At 33.2% G+C, this 22,032-nt stretch overlaps 2 protein-coding genes across 2 annotated transcripts; both read left to right on the forward strand.

Moving 5' to 3' along the window:
• The first annotated feature begins 1,862 nt into the window (after positions 1-1,862).
• On the forward strand, positions 1,863-6,648 carry LOC103854956 (NAC domain-containing protein 100). Its single transcript, XM_009131923.3, has 3 exons — positions 1,863-5,472; positions 5,564-5,841; positions 5,925-6,648. The coding sequence occupies exons 1-3, from the start codon at positions 5,286-5,288 to the stop codon at positions 6,435-6,437; spliced, it is 978 nt and encodes a 325-aa protein (XP_009130171.1). The 5' UTR covers positions 1,863-5,285; the 3' UTR covers positions 6,438-6,648.
• A 3,779-nt stretch (positions 6,649-10,427) lies between these two features.
• LOC117131800 lies at positions 10,428-16,949 on the forward strand. The gene is made up of 2 exons (XM_033284572.1): positions 10,428-14,843; positions 15,783-16,949. The coding sequence occupies exon 2, from the start codon at positions 15,790-15,792 to the stop codon at positions 16,684-16,686; it is 897 nt and encodes a 298-aa protein (XP_033140463.1). The 5' UTR covers positions 10,428-14,843; positions 15,783-15,789; the 3' UTR covers positions 16,687-16,949.
• The last annotated feature ends 5,083 nt before the right edge of the window (positions 16,950-22,032 follow it).

The following is a 22,032-nucleotide window of genomic DNA, read 5'->3' on the forward strand; positions in this document are numbered from 1 at the left end:
ATATTATATACAAGAGAAAAACCATAATATATAATTATAACACATCAAAACACAATGAAAAATTGAACAAAAATATGAAACTAGCTCTTGTTTATGCATATGTATATACCTTTGAGTGGGAAAGATTTACAGAATATCTCATTCGTTCGAAGCCTACAATATTTAGCCCAATGTATAATAGTGTACAAGCCCAATAACTGTAGATACGTGTCACACTTTATGATCCAAGCCCAATAGTGAAATAGTGTACAAGCCCAATATTTCTTTCTTTTCTGATATGCGCCACACTTTTTGGGTCCTCTGCTTCGGCAGTGTATGATGCCTAACGAAAAAAGAGACCGAAGATGTTATCTATCGTCTTCTCCCCTCAAAATGGATACGAATTAGGGCTCTTCCATCACATCATGTTTACTTTTCCAGTTTGAACCTCTCTTAGGAGCATATACCTTAATCACTATAGTTTTTATATACAGAGAAAGAAACCCCACAACCATGATTTTTTGTTTGCTCATAGTTTGAATTTCAAAAATTTAAATCAACATCCTACAAAATTTGCAGATCAATTTCTGTAACAATTAATTTATAATTATAAAATAGATGGTTTAGATAACAAGTATAATTAGAATACATTAATTTATTCGTCATATATTAATTTAGTTTTGTAATTGTGTTTTCGTTTTAAAATAAAGATCATTTGGGAAGGTGATCAATTATATACCGATAAGAGTGCCAGTCGTAATTGTTTGGTACTTTGGTGAAACCCAACTATGCCAAAGATGAAAAGTGAAAATATCCATCGTGCTTATTGTTCGTTCATCATTTTTTTTTCTTTTTTGACTGAAGGCTTATTCGTCAAATTATTAATAACTAGGATCGGCCTGCCCTAAGACCGGGATATTAGTTAATTTAATATTCACTAAATGTTCGAGTTGAAATTTGTTTTAAGATTCAAGAATTTGGTTATCTGTTATGTCTTACTTATTAGTATGCGGTGGTATAGTTGTTTTTCGATCATTCTTGCTTTGGTATTGTATCAAATTAACTAATTGTCCAACTCATAATTATAGATGTACAAATGTGGATTTGTGATAAAGTTTGATGACAATACTGTTTTTTTTTTAATTCTTATTCATAGTGGAGTGTGCATGTGTCAGAAAGAGTCATATAACAACTTTTATGTTTTTGTGTATGGATTTTAAATATATAATATTTTGTATAATGCATACTTTCTCTACAACATTTGCTTGTAGACTAAAAAAATTGTTTTTTATATTTTTAAAAGAGAAAATATTTAGTCTAGAATATAACATGGACATATGTATTGACTATATATAGAAGTTGGGTGTTATTTTAAAATGACATATGTATAGAGATTTTTCAACCATTACTTCACTGACACAAAACATTTATAACTGTAAATACCTTCTTTTAAAAGCAAAACTAATAAAAGCGTGTACGACAAATGTATTTTGATATATATTATATGCATCAAGTTATAAAGGTTGGAAACATTGCAAAACTGTTTGGAGCAAAGTTTTTAACTTCACGATCTTCATCTTGACGTCAGTTCAGTGTGGGCCCTGGCCACAAGCAGAAGAAGCATGGGCTTCCAGCTGACACGATAATAAGTATTTTCGCGGCCACATATTTATAAAAAGTGACTTTAGCCTAGTGGTTCTAAGAGAAATTACCAGTGCTAGAGGTGCTGGGTTCAATTACCCTTAACTGCATTCATTTATTTTGGCCCTAAATATAAAATAGGATACGTGTCACTCCCAGAACGCACGAATTGATGACGTGGCTTCACGGAAGAGATGCGAACATTTCTTTATATATATAGATAGATGTATGTTTACTACTAGCAAATGGAAAACATGGAATGGCGCTGCCCAAAACTTTTAGCGTTATATTTCTCTTATCAATATATTTTGGAGAAATAGTGAAAATGTTATTTTGATCATTTAATATGTTTCAATAATTCATACTTTCTATTTAAAAGAATTTCTTCTTTTTTTTTAACAAAGTGCTTTCAGTTTGTGGTATGAACCTCGGTAAAAAAAGTAACAAGACTGGTTGTTTGTCATCTGTTAGATTAAATTGAATATATAATATTTTTTACATTTTTTTTAACTTTAAAAGGTTAAACCTGAGTCTATTAAAAACAGAGAACTAACCTTCCGATAGGAGGTACAACTCACGGATAGAGCTTTTCCCGAGTATTCAAATGGGCTGAAATGCAGTAGTCCATATCCGTATAGAATGACCAGAAAAGTGTGACTTAGTTTCGCATGACAGGTGGATCGAACCTAAAATGTAGTGATATAATTTTTTACATTAATCGGCAAAGAATACATTCTTTCTGAAACCATAAGCCAATAAGGATCACAATCTTTCTGGAGCCAAATGAAACTTAAGAATATGAACAAACGAAAAGATGAAATACTAAAATTGAAGCCTAGAACACATTGGAAAAACAAAGTGAATGTCCTGATTATAGCGACCAACGGGTAAGAACGGGCAAGAGTGCGCCGATCGTCAAATTACAAATAGAAACAAGTTAAAGAATCTTGTTTGTGGACTTGAAATAACTTCCAAATTGGTTCTTTGGATACGAAGTTACTGTGACAGGACAGATAGGTTTTAAATTTGAAGTTAAAATTTAGATTTTCTGTATACAAATTATTTATTTTAAACGAGGGTTATAATGTTGAGATTAAGATCTAAATTTCACAGCTAATCCCATAATCGCTATAGTTGTTGCGAACCTATTTTGTTAACCAAGTGATCCGAACAAACCTGGCTAATCCAATAATAACTAAAACGGTGGAAACATTAGTACATTACCTACCAGATTTTCAACTAGGAGTTTGATCCAGTTCTGTAAAGATCACGTGCATATATTTTTGTTTCTGATGGATAACGCGGAAAGAATGCGAATATATGCTTTGTACCTTCTTTAAGTTACAAACCTCAGCCCACATTCAATATCATATGTGCATATCTCATGGTTCACTTCTGTGGTGTTTTCTATCATGACCTAAAAAAGTGGACCACTAGATCTAGTTTTCTACTGATCAATACTATTAAAACAGAAACATGGCTTATTGATATAGGTGTTATCCAACTATTTTAATACAATTATTAAAATTTCTTATTAATCATTTAAGATAAATATTATACAAAGAAAAACATATATATGACTAAAAACACAAATATAAAAATTAAATTTCAACAAAAATATAAAACAAAAAATATACCCGTTTTTTAAGGGTGGATTAAAATCTAGTTAAGATATAAAATTGTGTCACAAAAAATAGATATAAATTAAATATGAAAGACTTAAACAAATACAATACCAGAGACCATACATATGTTTGTTTTTAAATGATGCATATTCTGTTTATGCAAATATATAATTTAATTATAAGGATAATCACAGGTTGATTTAAAAATGATAAATAATGATTTATTAATCTTGATTTAAGATTAAAAACAAAATTTATATGCATATTCATACTGAGTCATACAAATAAATTGTGTGTTCAATAAAAAGCAATTGCAACGATTATAGATTGGAACCGTTCATCCTGAGATTTGTGTTTTACAAAATGAGATTTATCGTAAAATATTTATTAGTAGAATTGTTTATCAAAATTACATATATCAGTTTTAAGAAAACATATATCAACTGAATTTGAGTAGGATTAACTCCAAATGTTTCCCACCATATAACACACGATTAAAAACTAAATAAATAATGCGATTCTAGGCGAACACCCACTTCAAGTGTCCAACACATATTCCTCTTTTTTTAGTCCAACACATATTCCGAAATCAAAGTGTGTTAGCAATGCACCGAACGCACTTCGCTCTTCAAAACAGAATAACCTTTTAAAAAGAATATTATACATAGACTCCTTTGACCTTTTCTAAGTGGTTCTTCTATTTGTAATAAAAGATTTCAATTTTGACGAATAAGGTAACAAGACTAAAGAACCAATAAGGGTATCAGCAGAAACATCAAACATCAAACATGTTTGATGTTTGATTCTTCCTTGAAAGAGAGTTCCAAAACTTATAAACTATAAAAATTAAATATTAGTACTATTTTGTTTGCTAAATATTACTATATATATATGTATATCAAAAAGTACTACTACTGAAACATCAACCTTTTATCATTTTTATTTTCTAGCATGCACCTACTTCTTTAATTAAAGTAAACTATTTCATCTCAAAAGTGGTTGGATTATTGTTACTTGATAAATAAAATATAAAAATCATACAAGGTAATTTATTTATTTTCAAATAATGATTATAAATGTTCTCAACAGATGATACTACAACATATTTGCATTTTAAAAAATATTCTGCTATAGTTTATAGTGTGTATATATAGACATGTTGATCTCTAAGTCTAATTAACTTTTGTTCTATTAAATTAATATCGAAAATCTGAACCCTAAACTCATTCACTATTTTTGTATATGAATGTTAAAGAACTTTTCACTTTTTATTTTTATTTTTTGCAACTGAAGAACTTTTCACTCTTTCCACCATAAATATTCAATACCATATATCACAGATTTATTTCTTTGCAACTTATTTTCGAAAGTATTGTCTTTATTCATTGTACTACTTAACTGACGTAATCATTCATTGTATTTCATTACAATTATAGTAACTATGCTTAATGCGTTAGATTCAAAGAATCGTAGTTATCTGTTCTCTTGTTAGTTTTGCAAATATGTTTTTATTTTCTAGCTCCTATAATTTATTAATTTTTTTCATTAAGTCTAGTAATATATTTTCAAATTTAATTAATTTTATTGATACTAAAAAAGTTCAGAAAAGTTATTTTTTTCTTTAAAAGTGGCAAGTGCTAAAACAACCTACTCAAGTTGCGTTACACATTACGTATCTTTCTCCTCTCACACTCACACACACAAATATGGGGAACTATATTTTTTTTATTTTCCAAATTCTAGAAAAAATGTTTTAATTCTTATAATTAACAAAATAAAATATTTTAATATTTTTTCTCCAATCCTTTATAGTTTCATTTGGCCTTTTCCTTTATATTTTCACTTCATCTTCCTAACCTTTCTCCCCAACTTCTCTGTTCATCGTTTTCTCCTCTTTATTTATAATAAATATAATCACATAGTATTCTCTGAATCCATCTCTCCAAAAAACACCGTTCAAGATCAAATAAATAAACCATATGTTGGTTATTCATTCAATATTTAGGGTTTAAGGTTTCTTGGGCCGGGGAGGGATAAAAGATGGAGAGCTTTTGTGAGTTTCAGAAGGAAGAAGAGCAGATAGATCTTCCTCCAGGGTTCAGGTTTCATCCAACAGATGAAGAACTCATAACTCAATATCTCCACAAGAAGGTTCTTGACATCAGCTTCTCAGCTAAAGCTGTTGGTGAAGTTGACTTCAATAAGTCTGAGCCATGGGAGTTACCGTGTATGTTTTCAATGATCACCATAATGATCAGAACTGTTCTTTTCTTTGTCCTCTTCTTGAAACATAACATTGTTGGGGACTGATTTTACAGGGATGGCAAAAATGGGTGAGAAAGAATGGTACTTCTTCTGTGTGAGGGACAAAAAATATCCAACCGGTTTGAGGACTAACCGGGCTACTGAAGCCGGTTATTGGAAGGCCACCGGGAAAGATAAGGAGATTTACCGAGGTAAATCACTTGTTGGAATGAAGAAGACACTTGTTTTCTATAGAGGAAGAGCTCCTAAAGGTCAGAAAACCAATTGGGTGATGCATGAGTTTAGGCTTGAAGGAAAACTCTCTGCTCATAATTTACCTAAAACCGCAAAGGTTTTTTTCTATCTAAAAGTTCTGTTTCTGCTCTGTTTTTCTCTTTTTCTTTGGTTTAGTAACACTTTTGTTGGAGTTTTCAGAATGAATGGGTGATATGTAGAGTGTTCCAGAAGACTGCTGGAGGGAAGAAGATCCCTATTTCAAGTCTAATCCGAATCGGTTCACTTGGAACCGGCTTTAACCCTTCTCCTTTGCCCCATTTAACCGATAATTCGAGTTACAATGATAAAACCAAAACAGAACCGGTTTACGTGCCCTGCTTCTCCAACCAAACTGATCAAGCCCAAGGAAACACACTCAATGGCTTCATCAGCCCTGTTCTTAACTCGATCCAAGCCGACATTTTCCACAGGATTCCACTCTACCAAAGCCCGATGCTCGCTCAAGAACGTTCGGTTCTACAGGCTATGGTTGATAACAACACAAGGCAGAGTCTCAAAGCGATGAGTGTCTCACAAGAAACCGCAGTTTCTACTGACATGAAAACTGATACTTCGTCGGATTTTGAATACGGTAAGAGACGACTCAATGCTCAAGGAGACCCGTATTCCTCCACTGGACTGGTTGATCTTGAACCTTTCTGGAATTACTGAAGAAGATTCAGTAGTCTCATGTCTACGATTCACTGTCATGAAAGAACGTAAGAAAACTTTTGACTTTTCCACCTTATAGTATGGTGTGTTAAAGTTTGTATAATTTTTAACCATCTCAACTTCCACTATATATTATACTCTTAAAAAAACTTAATTTATGAATTGGTACAAATGGGTATTATGTAATATAAATGATGATAATATGCATATATATGCCCTAAGAGTCTGTAGGATAATTTTACCCTTTAATCACCGTTTTTTTGTGTTTTGAAATTTGAAGCTGAAGGTCTTATAGTGTGAAAGTTAATTCATAAGAGGTTTCTTTTTAATATAACTTGGTGATAGAAGTCTGCCAATTTTTTAATAACAATTTAACATGAAGTATATGTGGTGACCGTTCATACCATGTTTACTAATTTTGAAGACATACTATATTTGTTTTTGAATGAAAATAATATGCACCGTCTTATATTTTAATTGTAAATACAGTTCAGATTATTATGGCATGGCCTTAGTTTGTACTAAAAATAGTAATTATCATCTGATTTATAAGCCGTAGAATGTGTGGGTGAACTATTGAAGAAAAAACGAAATAAACACAGTTCAAATTATATATACTGTATATGTTTATGCATCCCCATCTGGTATATTAAAATATCGGGAATGTGTAAAGTGAAACACAATTTCCATGAAAATAAAACCTAAATTCACGTAACGTATCAATTAGTAGAGTTTCAAAAGTATCTCATTTCTAATACTACTAGAAATATGTGAGGAGAAATAGGTATTTAAGGTTTACCGCTTACGATATCATATACTCCCTCCGTTTTTTATTATAAGTCGTTTTAGAGAAACTTTTTTGTTCCAAATTATATGTCGTTTTCAGTTTTCTATGTAAAATTTATTAATAATTAATATTGTATGACCAATAGTAATATATCTTCTATTTTTCTATTGGTTGAATTGTGGTTAGGTAAATAATTAATGATGTTTTTGTTTAGAAAATATTTGAAATTAATGGTTTTCTTAATCTACGTGCATAGCTGTAAAACGATTTATATTAAAAAACGGAGGGAGTAGTTCTTTTCTTTTGGCATCATAAGAAACATATAATTCTACAGGCTTCACTGAAACTGAAAGTGGAGTGAAGCCATTAGACACACACACACAAAATCATTTAAAGTAAATAACGACACATAAAACAAGTCTTTGTAACAACGAAATCTCTTCCAACACTGGAAGCATGCACCCTTAATTTTTTTTTATTGCAAATACTCATACTCAGAGTCAGTAGATGGATACTCAGACTCCTCGGAGCTGAGCTCCTAGTATCCTTCTCCTTTGTCTTTGCCTTTGCCTTCTCCTTCTCCTTCCTTCTGCTTTGATGTGTCCTTCTCCTTTTCCTTCAATGTCTCTGCTGTTAAAGGGCATTCTGCGAGACATAGGCTATTCCAAAGGCATAATGCTCCGACAGAACTAAGTAGCTCCTTTGATATAAGGTCAAGACGTGGCTGGTGATAAAAGAATATTGATATTTTTTCTCCCTTTGCAAAACTCAAGAGCATGGAGGATCTCCGGGTGTTCTGAGATGTCCTCCATGATTAGCACCAGATTTAATGGTTGACGATGGCCAATAATAGCCTTGCCCATAAAGTCCACGAAAACCTTCTTGAGTCTCTCTTCTTTAGTGCCCTGCGTGTCGCATAGGGAATGGGAAATAGATATTCCCCAAGACATCACACATCTTAAAAGCGTCACAATGTTTGAAACAACATTATTAACGGGGAGACCCTCAGGGACCGGGCATCCGGAGAAGTCCCAGAAGACGATTGTTTCGGCCATGTTGTAGTAATGGTATCCTATTCCAAGATTGGCAAGTACTTAGGCTGTGCTAAGATACAGTTGTATCGTTTCATTTCCAGTAGATTAAAAGCGCATTCTGATGTAGCGGAAGCTTTATTGGATAGAACTAGAGATCCGTTGATTCTTAGAATACCCGGAAAACTAGGATAATCACAAAGATCTTATTTAGTCTAAGAATACCTAAGATCAATGTCTTCTTAAATTCGTTGAGATCACCAATGATAATGGTGTAGAGAAGATATTTAAAATAAATATCTTATTTGTTTAGTATTTTATTTAGAGTTTATTTATTATTAAGATAATTATCTCTAATGTTTTAGGGTTTTTATGTTTTCTTATATATAGTTTTTGAGGCTATGGTTTTATGCAGTTTATGAATTGATGATTTATTAATAAAATTGAGAGTTATCTCTTTGTTGTTCCTTGCTTTCGGTAGATCATTGGTGATCTCAACGAATTTAAGAAGACATTGATCTTAGGTATTCTTAGACTAAATAAGATCTTTGTGATTATCCTAGTTTTCCGGGTATTCTAAGAATCAACGGATCTCTAGTTATATCCAATAAAGCTTCCGCTACATCAGGTGGTATCAGAGCTGGTGTTTTGGTTTCTTAATCAAAACTCGAATCTGGAATCATGGAAAATTTGTTTGCTAATAGCGAAGAAATTGTTTATAAAGAAATTATTGGCGATCCTGTTTATGATATCTACTATGACGATAACATAAGCTTCATCAACTATCAGTTATCAAGAGACGTGGCCGTGAATCAAAGTCAAAGCATGATATCAAGAGAAGATGTCCATGTGTGCAGCAACTCCGAGCCCATTGAAGAAGGTGTGTTCGTAACGAGCATGGAGATATCAGGGGCTTTGCTCTTTATCATAACGAACACCTAAAAATAAAATTACAGATCCTTGTGATGTGTTTTGCTACGGTAGATGTGAAGATCAAATTGATGGTGCAAAAGATTTATATTCTTTTATTTGATGGATATTATCGATGGAAGGCCAAGGAAAAGGAAAAATATGTGTGTCATGGTCAAGGTTTTGAGATCGAAGACCACGGTTAAGATTCGTGGACGAATCTTTCCAACCCGGAGAGAATGGTGTAGAGAAGATATTTAAAATAAATATTTTATTTGTTTAGTATTTTATTTAGAGTTTATTTATTATTAAGATAATTATCTCTAATGTTTTAGGGTTTTTATGTTTTCTTATATATAGTTTTTGAGGCTATGGTTTTATGCAGTTTATGAATTGATGATTTATTAATAAAATTGAGAGTTATCTCTTTGTTGTTCCTTGCTTTCGGTAGATCATTGGTGATCTCAACGAATACCAACTGATGAAGCGGAAGCCTTATAGGGATAGAACTAGAGATCCGTTGATTCTGAGAATACCCGGATAACTAGGATAATCACAAAGATCTTATTTAGTCTAAGAATGCCTAAGATCAATGTCTTCTTAAATTCGTTGAGATCACCAATGATCTACCGAAAGCAAGGAACAACAAAGAAATAACTCTCAGTTTTATTAATAAATCATCAATTCATAAACTGCATAAAACCATAGCCTCAAAAACTATATATAAGAAAACATAAAAACCGTAAAACATTAGAGATAATTATCTTAATAATAAATAAACTCTAAATAAAATACTAAACAAATAAGATATTTATTTTAAATATCTTCTCTACACCATTAACACCAGCTCTGATACCACCTGATGTAGCGGAAGCTTTATTGGATAGAACTAGAGATCCGTTGATTCTTAGAATACCCGGAAAACTAGGATAATCACAAAGATCTTATTTAGTCTAAGAATACCTAAGATCAATGTCTTCTTAAATTCGTTGAGATCACCAATGATCTACCGAAAGCAAGGAACAACAAAGAGATAACTCTCAATTTTATTAATAAATCATCAATTCATAAACTGCATAAAACCATAGCCTCCAAAACTATATATAAGAAAACATAAAAACCCTAAAACATTAGATTAATTATCTTAATAATAAATAAACTCTAAATAAAATACTAAACAAATAAGATATTTATTTTAAATATCTTCTCTACACCACATTCGAAGTTGAACTGGGAATGCCTTGAGATGTCTCCAATGATCCCACCATGTCCCAGCACACCACTACTTGATGGAGAGAGATATTTGGATATATCTAGATAATTATTTATTATGGTGATTATCTTAATTAGTTATAATTATCTTAAGGATTTTTAATAGTTTTAAAGTTATTTGGTTTTCATATAAATAGGCGTCTATGCCTAGAGTTGTATTCAGATTATTGATATTGATATTTTATAAAAGAGAGGTTTGAAACCCTTTATTTCCTTGTTACGGCTAGAACTCGAGAGTTCTCAACGAATCAAGAAGACTTTGATCCTAGGTATTCTCAGACTAAATATGATTCATTGTGTTATCGTAGCTTCCGCTACTTCTGCCGTTTTGAACCGGGCAATTTCTTTGTCGGTGAAGCGAACCATGGTTTCCAGGAGACTATTGCTTTCGCCGCAAAAGAAAAATCCAAGACGAATTAACTTATTTTAGGGTTCCTCTCTGTGGCTGCGTATATCACCGAGCGAGAGACGCGAGCTTTTATAGCTCTGCCCTCACGTCACGTGTTCAGGGCCTCATTTTTTGACGATATCATATAGTTTAGAAATGTTTTATTATTAAATAGTCTTAATAAGAATAATATTTCTAACTAAATAAGAAATGAAAACAGTGCATATATTATTTTGACAAGAATAACTATATATATACTATACTATATATGTATAATAATAGTAGTTAAACTAGTTAGCATTTTTAGAAATGTGACATTAGCAAAAAAAAAAGAAAAAAAACTTTGAAACGTCTAGTTAACTTTTTCAATCCCTATTGGCTATTGCATTCGTCATCACGGATCTATTCCGTTATAAAGCTGTTATGCGTGATGCTTGAAATTTGTGTTTCTATCTTGTATATTACGTAGCACATCTTTTATTTCTTATATATATATATATATAATATATGTCTCATACAGCTTTATTATGGTTGAGATTTATAATTAGTTTACATGCATGGTTACACATTATTTATTGTTGTTACTATTCAACTTTTGTGCTCCTTCCATACAATTTTTTTTCCGTTATTTTTCATTGATTAACCAAGTAAAATAAAATAAAAGTTAGAACCATCATACTCTATTCATACCGCAATACACAACCTGTTAAATAAACTTAAATTTACAAAAATAAATATCCAGATATACTACTTAATTTGATGAGAATTTCTTAAGTGCCATAAAAATGATAAGTGATTTAGGAGTTCTTATTAAACATTTATGAATTATCTATTCTATTAAAACTGAAGTACAAAACAACACTTACCTATTTTAAGTGATTTATAACATCTTCTTCCTTTCATTTTAACTAATTTAAACAACTTTATTTATTATCTTTTTCAAATAATTCAATTTCATTTATTACATAGTATAAAATATAACTTACTTATTTTTAATTTTTTATTACATCTTTTACATTTCTTTTTTTTTATTCTTCCTATTTACTTTATTAATTATATTTTCCATAATAATTTGATTGCATTTATTTTGTGTTAACCAAAATAATTTCACAAGTTTGAATGAAATTGATTTGTTCATGACAAGAATTCAACCGATTAATAATTTTCTTACATAATTAGTTAGACATGAGAATCTAGGTACCAATTTGGGTAAGGATCATTTTTTGAGTATCGAATGTTTTGGTTTAAAATTAATCTTTGTTCGGATATTATAAATTTCAGACGGGGATCGGACTCGGATCCTTACGGATCCGGTTTGTAGGAATTTAAAAATATCCAAATAACTTATATGTTTAGAAATGTCATTAAACAATTTATATAAATGTGAAAATTAATATCAGCATGGACGTGCGGGTCAAACTGTAGTTTCTAAATCTTAAAAGAGTTGTCTTTTTGGAACTACTAGTATTTTGTGTTGTTTTAAGTTAATTTAAAAACTCTGATGATAAGTTTAGTTTTTTTTTACTTGGTAAAACTTTATAGGGTGAATAGATACTTCAGCTGAATATCTCATAAATGTGACCACTATAGTCACCAAATCGAGCATTAATACTGCCAAACTCTCTCTGGCTATGATGGTTTAACCATATAACCATATGAATATCTAATCTGTGATATAAACTCAGATGAAAATAATCTCTATTCTTAATTTTATGACTTACTTCAAATTACCAAACAAAAGGCGAAAAGAAGTGTGGAAAGTTCACTGGGTGTGTGTGTGTCCGGAACATATAACTAGAAATGAAAGAAAATGAGTCTCGCACGACATCTTCCTTAACCCATCGATTTTAACATTTTTCTTTTCATTTTAAAAAATCTTATAAGTTTCTTTAATTTGTTTTTGCTTTCACTTTGTCCCTCGACCGTTTCATATTCTTTTTTTTTGAAAAAAAATTAAATTTATTCACTTCAAAAAAAAATCTTTGTACAACCTAATGCTTCTTTGTACAAAAAGAGAAAAACCTATTCAAAATTTTATGATAAAAATCATCTACTTTCAAACCATATCCCCATGGTCTTCTCATGTTTATTTCCAACTATCTTTCTCAAAGATGAGATCCTATTTGGAATAAATTTATCCAAAAAAATGATGAGACGAGCTGATGTTTGAGGAGCTTCTCCCACACGACGAGTGTTTCTCTCACGCCAGATCGCATAGGCTGTAGCTTGGAAGCAGTAGCGAAAGAGGAAGGTGAAGCTGATCCCAGTGAGTCGAGATACCGAAGCCTGCTAGATTCCTTATTGTTCCTCGCCCCACTTCACCCGCAAAGGAACACTACAAAAATAAGTGGTTTCTTGTCTCAGTACCCGAGTTGCACAACCAGCAAGTGGATACTGCTCGAGGATTCCACCTGAGAATCCTATCTCCTGTCGATAATCTGTTATGAGCCGCTAACCAAGTGAGAAAAGAGAATTTAGGAATAGCTTCTTTGAACCAGATTCCCTCTACCCAAGAGACGTTGGGCCCCTGCATCCTGGTTAATTTCCAGGTTTGAGATGAGCTGAAACCCTCCCTGAAATCATCAATCTCCTGCTTCCAAAGAACAGAGTCCTTCTGTTGGTTTGGCCAGAGAGCTTGAAGCCTCAGAATCTCCTGCTTGATTAATAACAGTACATAGGTTCTAAGTCTGCGCCTCCGATAGGTTTGCAGCACTCTCTCCACCGTTGCATTTATAGGAATCCCTAACGCAATGGAACCCCTTTCACCAGTTAAATTGATCATCACCCCTAGCTGAGACCAATTGTCATACCAAAAGGAGGTAGTTGAGCCATCATTTACTTATACTCAATGGAACTGCTGAGAAAGAGGCCTGAGCTTTAACAACTTCTTCCACATCCAGGAGCCCAAAGAGCTTGAAGCTTTTACACTCCAAAAAAAACTCTTTATGGTAATATGTTTTTTAATTCGTTGAACCCATAAAGATGATCTACACGAGACAATGCGCCAGATCAACTTCAGACAAGAGACCCTGTTAACCTCCTCAAGAGGTCTCAAACCTAGACCGCCTTCTTCTTTTGGAGAACAAACATCAGACCATGCAATTTTTGCTTTCTGCGAAGACATCATCGGGCCAGACCACAGGAAGGCCGAGCAGAGACTGTTGATTTCCTGAATACACTTCTTTAGAAAACGAAAATCAGACATCCAGAAAAGCAGACCGTCTCATATTCTCATTCTCATTTTCTATTGATTTTGTTTTCCTTTTTATTTAATTCATGGTACATAGTATTTACCTAAACCCTTTTGTAGCTAGTTCCCAAACCTAAAGAAGACTTGTATTTACCGGAACCTCACCATGATTAAAAAGTTCACCATAATTAAAAAGTTGTATTTTTCTACTTTGGGTTGGATATAACTTAAAATCTTACATTCAAAGTTAATTACGGGTTTTACATGGATATGTATTCCCACGTGTCAAAATTAGATCTTACAAAACATTTGTTTATTCTTTTCCTTGTTTTTCTTATAAACCCTATCGGCTATTCAGTCGGTCCCGAAAAAATGCACTTATTGCTATATAATGGTTTATCCCAAACGCTTATCATACTGCCTAACCCAAATTTCATTTCCTTGTTTTGAACTTTATGTTTGTTCTTCTTTCATCCTGGTATTTTTTCTTAATGTAATAAATCATATGCACTTGGTTAGAAAAATTGATATCCGCTTTTTATTATTTTTACTTTAGTTATATATTTACAAATGACATGAATCATTTCCATTAATAAATTTTGCAAATTTATTGCAAAAAGGAAAAACACTCGTACCTAAATAAGCCTTCGGTCTCGAATAATATATTACTGTTACAAAGTCAAGAACTTGCGTATACAAGTTAATGTGGAGCCCATCATCATAAATTCTTACAGTATTATTTGTCTGATTTTTCTTCTATATAAAGCATGTAATGCATTGTGATCAGATTGCCCCTTTCGAACGTAATAACATCAATCTCTCTTATTTGGTATACTACTTCTTCTTCTCATTTATTAAGATTATTATTCTTTTCTACTTTCTATTATTTACGTAACATGATCAAACAAATAGACACCTCTTATATACGAAACACAAATGAAACAATATATAATATAATTATAACACGTTATCAGCACGATCACTCTATTATTATAATTCTTTCTTTTGATTATTATGTTCGGAGTGGGGCCTCCATTTTATTTGTTTATGATTACCGGAGTGCGGCCCTGCCGCCCCGCCTTTTATTGTTAATTTTACAATGGTTGCTTAAGGCACCATAATGGCCGGTATACCGCCTAAACATTTAACTTGTTATTTGAGTCTATTATCATAATTTATTATTTTACAGATTTGATCACCTTAATATTTTTGCTTTCAAATTTGACGGATAATTTTATCCCCATAGATAACTAAATATATTTAAGTAGGCACATATATTTATATATATGTTTAAATTGATAAATTTTATAATTGCTCACTGATTGTTTATGATTAATTTTTTTTTCTATCTTATGTTTTTCTTTTACCTCCAACGGTCATATATAAATTTAAAAAAAAAAAAAAAAAAAAAAAAATTACTTTCTAAACGGCTAGTTAACGGCTATGAACAGTGTTTTTATCTATAAATATACTCATTTCTCACTCATTTACTTCATCCAAAACATTTCATCTTCTCTCAAATATTTTCAAATCGCTCCATTACGGTTTATCATTACAAAAAGGATGATTCGCATATTTTTGGTTGTATGTGCAATTCTAATTTTTGCTTCTATGTACGGTCTTTTTATCGGAGAATTTGCTCCTGAGGAATTTACGCTCAATGTCGGTTTACTTTTCTATGCGCTGTTTCTCCTTGTAATTGCGTGTATTATTAATATAAATGGTTCATTTTAAAATAATGAAATTCTAATATATTATTTGATTTTAGAAATCCAATGGCAAACATGGAGAAGCTCCAATTCCCCGCTCTAGACATCACCGGCACCAACTACATTTCATGGGTTACAAATGTCGAACTTCATCTTGAATCTCTTGGTCTATCCGAGACCGTTAAAGAGATTAATACTTCAACGCCTCAAGAAAAGGCTAAATCGGTGATCTTCCTTAGAAGACACCTTGATGAAAGTATTATTTATGACTATGCCAACATGAGAGATCCTAAAGAGCTATGGAAGTCTCTGAAAGATCGTTTTGATCATCAGAAAGACATAACACTTCCACTTGCTCGGGATGAATGGCAGAGTATGAGATTTCAAGATTTCGACAAAGTGATGAATTACAACTCGGCTGTGTTAGGAATTGTGGCCAAATTGAGATATTGTGGTGAAACAATCACCGAATCTCAAATGCTTGAGAAGACATACACCACATTCCATAAGAGCCACATCACCCTACAACAACAGTACAGGTTGCGGGGATATACCAAATTTTCAGAATTAATTGTGGCGCTTCTCATAGCAGAAAAGAACAACGAGCTTCTGATCAAGAATCACATGACTCGTCCAACTGGTTCAAAACCGTTTCCTGAAGCAAACGCGTTAGATGCGAAGAAACCAGTCAAGGAAAATAAAGCCTATTGGGGTCGCGGTCGTGGTCGTCAAAACTACCGTGGACGTGGACGAAAGTACAATCCACAAGATAGAAGTCATTCCAGTGGGTCCGCTCTGAGCAAACCCCTAAGGGAAAAGAACACCAAGGAAATACCTCCCAGAAGCGAGAAGAAGCTTGTTTCAGATGCGGTACTAAGGGACATTGGTCTCGTTTATGTCGTACCCCTGCACACCTTTGCGCTCTATACAAAGAGTCCGTCAAAGGAAAAGAAAAGGAAGTAAACTTTGCGGAACATTCTGAGGGTACAACGCACCTCGATGCGTCTGACTTTGTGAATGATTTCGAGGAGACCGCTATCACGGAAGCCTAAGTGCCCATCATGTGACTCTTGAAATTCCACAATTATACCATAAATAATTGTTGTTTGTGGAAGATTAATGTATAATTATTGTGTGCTTTTCACCTTCTTATGTATAATTATTATGTGTTTAATGTTTGCTAATGATGTATAATATTTTATGAATAATATTATCTTATGTTAATTCTTTTTGTTTGTCTCAGAAATGGACATTACAAATGGAACATCAACCAAGATCAATGCTAGAGATATTTGTATACCAGATAGTGGAACAACGCACACTATTCTGAAGCACAGAAAATATTTTTCTGAACTAAAACCGACAAATATCACTGTTAATACAATATCAGGTCCTGCAGACTTGATCGAAGGGATTGGTAAAGCCCATTTCACGTTACCCAACGGGACAAAATTCTCGATAAATAATGCACTATTTTCTCCAAATTCTAAAAGGAATTTGTTGAGTTTTAAAGACATATATCTTCAAGGATTTGATACTCAGTCTGCAACTGAGGATGGAAAGAAGTATATGTATATTACTCTTGAGAAATCGGGAAAACAAAAGGTATTGGAAAAATTACCAAAACTCTCTTCTGGTCTACATCATACATATATAAGTGCCATTGAATCACATTTGGTGATTAAGGAAAATTCTAGTGATTTTACACTATGGCATGATCGTCTTGGTCATCCAGGCACTACAATGATGCGAAAAATCATCGAGAACTCACATGGTCATTCACTGAAACCCCAAGAAGTTTATCAAGGGAATAAAATGACATGTACTGCGTGTTCTCTTGGAAAGTTGATTATAAGACCATCGCCAACCAAAATAGATAAAGAGTTACCAAAGTTCCTTGAACGAATTCAAGGTGATATTTGTGGACCTATACATCCACCTTGTGGACCATTCTATTATTTTATGGTAATGATCGACGCGTCGAGTAGATGGTCACACGTTTGTCTATTGTCCTCTCGAAATATGGCATTTGCGAGATTTTTATCTCAGATAATCAAACTAAGAGCTCAGTTTCCTGATTATCCGATAAAGAGAGTTAGACTGGACAACGCTGGTGAATTTACCTCCCAAGCATTCAATGATTATTGTATGGTAACTGGAATTGATGTTGAACATCCTGTTGCTCATGTTCATACACAAAATGGTTTGGCCGAATCATTAATTAAACGTCTGCAACTGATTGCAAGACCATTGATTATGAAATCTAAACTCCCAACTTCTGTGTGGGGACATGCTATTTTGCATGCAGAAGTATTGATTCGAATAAGACCAAGTGCATATCACAAATACTCTCCAATACAGTTAGCCTTTGGACGAGAACCAAACATTTCTCATCTAAGAATTTTTGGTTGCGCTGTATATGTGCCGATTGCACCTCCCCAACGTACAAAGATGGGACCTCAAAGGAGGTTAGGGATATATGTTGGTTGTGACTCTCCATCAATTATACGATACCTAGAACCGCAAACTGGTGACGTATTTACGGCACGTTTTGCTGATTGCCACTTTGATGAAAAAGTATTCCCAGTTCTAGAGGGAGAAAATAAACAAGTAGGAAAGGATATCAAATGGTGTGTACCATCTTTATTACACCTTGATCCTCCTACAAAACAATCGGAATTAGAGGTCCGTCGGATTATGCATTTACAAAGCATCGCAAATCAACTACCCGATGCTTTTGCAGACACCAAATTGGTTACAAAATCCCATATACCGGCTGCAAATACTCCTGCTCGCGTAGAAATGCCACATGAACGTGGAGTAGAAGATAATACACGAGAGTCTAAAATACGCTTGAAGCGTGGTAGACCTATTGGTTCTAAGGATAAGAATCCTAGAAAACGAAAGGAGTCAGAAAAACAAAATCTTTCCAATATAGAAGAAAAGTTGGAAGAGATTAACAACGAGGTCAATGACAATGTTGAACATCATGATTCTGAAGAAAATCATGAGATTTCTATTAACTACATTCATAATAGAAAAATATGGAATCGAAACAAAGTGAATGGTGTTGATGATCTTTTCTCATACTTTGTTTCGAAGGAAATAGATGAAGAGAATGATGACCCTGAACCAAAATCTATCTTGGAGTGTCAAAGGAGACATGATTGGATAAAATGGAAAGATGCAATACAAGTCGAACTTGATTCACTTAACAAACGAGAGGTATTTGGTCCCATTATAATCACACCTGAAGCTGTGAAGCCAGTTGGTTACAAATGGGTTTTCGTTCGGAAACGAAATGAGAAAAACGAGGTTATGAGATATAAAGCTCGCCTTGTAGCTCAAGGATTTTCTCAAAGACCTGGAATCGATTATGAAGAAACATATTCTCCTGTTATGGATGCAATCACATTTAGATTTTTGATGAGTCTTGCGGCTAATCAAAATCTAAGATGCGTCTAATGGACGTTGTTACTGCATACTTATATGGATCTTTGGACACTGATATTTATATGAGAATCCCTGACGGATTTAAAATGCCAGAACCATTAAGTTCTAAACCTAAAGAGTTATGTGCAATAAAATTGCAAAGATCATTATACGGTTTAAAACAGTCTGGACGCATGTGGTATAATCGTCTCAGTGAACATCTAACTAAAGAAGGATATGTAAACAATCCTATATGCCCATGTGTTTTCATCAAGAAAACATCATCTGGATTTGTTATCATTGCCGTATATGTTGATGACCTAAATATTATTGGGACTAAAGTCGAAATACAAAAGGCATCTGATTATTTAAAAGGAGAATTTGAGATGAAAGATCTCGGACAAACAAAGTATTGTCTTGGCCTACAAATTGAGCATTCTCAAAAGGGTATATTTGTACACCAGTCTACATATACGAAAAGAGTGTTGAAACGATTCAACATGGACAAATCGACTCCACTTAGTACTCCTATGGTCGTCAGATCACTTAATGTCGAAAATGATCCCTTTCGACCACACGAAGAAAATGAAGATATACTTGGTCCTGAAGTGCCATATTTAAGTGCAATAGGAGCACTTATGTATCTTGCTAATTGTACTCGGCCTGATATATCATTTGCTGTTAATCTTTTGGCAAGATTTAGTTCATCCCCTACGCAAAGACATTGGAATGGGATCAAACATGTCTTTCGCTATCTCCAAGGAACGATTGATTTAGGATTATTTTATCCTAATAATACTAACGGAGAAATGGTTGGCTTTGCAGATGCAGGATATTTATCTGACCCCCATAAAGCTCGATCACAAACAGGGTACGTCTTCACGGTTGGAGGAACCGCTATATCATGGCGATCCCAGAAACAAACACTTGTAGCCACTTCTTCGAACCATGCTGAAATAATTGCTCTCCATGAAGCGAGTAGAGAATGTGTTTGGCTCAGATCAATAAGTAAACACATCCTATCAAGTAGTGGGATCAACGTCGACTCAAAACCGACCATCATATATGAAGACAATGCAGCATGTGTCGCTCAAACAAAGGAAGGATACATCAAAAGTGACCGAACCAAACATATTCCACCAAAGTTCTTCTCATATACCCAAGAACTCGAGAAGAATAAAGAAATTGAAGTGAGATATGTTCGATCCTGTGATAATGCTGCAGACCTCTTTACGAAGTCGCTATCCACTACGACATTCAGAAAACATGTTTACAACATTGGAATGCGTCATCAACAAGACCTGTAATGATCGTCTATTCGAGGGGGAGCTTCTGAGTTGTACTCTTTTTGCTTTACTATGGTTTTTCCTACTGGGTTTTCCTATTAAGGTTTTTAATGAGGCAACATGATGCTGATCTCCAAGGGGGAGTGTTACAAAGTCAAGAACTTGCGTATACAAGTTAATGTGGAGCCCATCATCATAAATTTTTACAGTATTATTTGTCTGATTTTTCTTCTATATAAAGCATGTAATGCATTGTGATCAGATTGCCCCTTTCGAACGTAATAACATCAATCTCTCTTATTTGGTATACTACTTCTTCTTCTCATTTATTAAGATTATTATTCTTTTCTACTTTCTATTATTTACGTAACATGATCAAACAAATAGACACCTCTTATATACGAAACACAAATAAAACAATATATAATATAATTATAACAATTACATGATTGTTCAAGAGGGCATTTTCCTCTTTTTGTTTTTCTTTTTACTATATATGTAGTAGTAATGATTATTAAAAAATTAGGTATTGGAACTTAAAATCATACAGGAAGCACTGAAACCAAAAACTAAACACCGAGAAGCTCCAAATGGGAATCTTGACCTAGAGTTAACCGTGAATTTTTTTTTTGAACACCAACCCTGACTGGACTAAAATAGTAACATTGTAAAATGTAAATTGAGTGAGTAAACCATCTAAGGGACATCATCGCACACTATTTTCATGCACAGGAAATATCATTAGTGCATATTAAAATGTATCCTTATCTTCAGAGATGAGGTCCAGGCAGAAGCCCAATATAACCAAGAAACTGGCCTAGCTATGTACTGAATCATCTTGCATGCAACATGGGTGACCACGCAATGACCGACCTATTTTTCAAAAGAAAAATATATGCAATCACATACCTGATTTTAGGGGTTCAATTTGTAGCGGTTTTCATTGTCTGCATTTGTTTTCTTGACTATTGATTTAGTGGGTATTATAATGGTCCATGACTTCAAGCCATGCAGTAGGAAAAGATATATGCTTCGAACCAAACAGTAAATCAATGTGGTATAGTGATAAACTTTCTAAATCCGAGTAGTATAGTGATTAACCTAAAACTTAGGGGATAATTAGATAGAAAACTATGGTTGAGAAGGTACACCAAAGTCGATCCAAATTATTGAAGACATTCTTAGGTACTAACATCATCATCTAGACTCTAGTAACCAACCGTGTATCAGCTTCCTATATTTCCCTAAGATCCAATTAGGATACTGTTCACACATAGCAAGGAATATACACATCAGAAAATAAAGAAAACATAATTATACTATAACATGTACAGAAAAGAAAGACATAAATCTTATGTAATCATCAAAATAGAGGATAACTTCATCTATCTTCTTATAAAGAGATGTTTTCATCTTAAATATATTTTAGGCTAAATAAACTAAGAATTGAAAGTGCTAAAATGATCTCGAATTTGGTCGAATTTTTTTTCACTTTGAACATATGGCATGGCTTGCATCGGCCACCCTGAGTTTTGGTAATAAGGTAAAACATTATCTATCTGTTTGTACAAAAAAGAAAAACATTATTTAT

Source organism: Brassica rapa, chromosome A02 (assembly GCF_000309985.2).
Source record: "Brassica rapa cultivar Chiifu-401-42 chromosome A02, CAAS_Brap_v3.01, whole genome shotgun sequence".
Taxonomy (NCBI): Eukaryota; Viridiplantae; Streptophyta; class Magnoliopsida; order Brassicales; family Brassicaceae; genus Brassica; species Brassica rapa.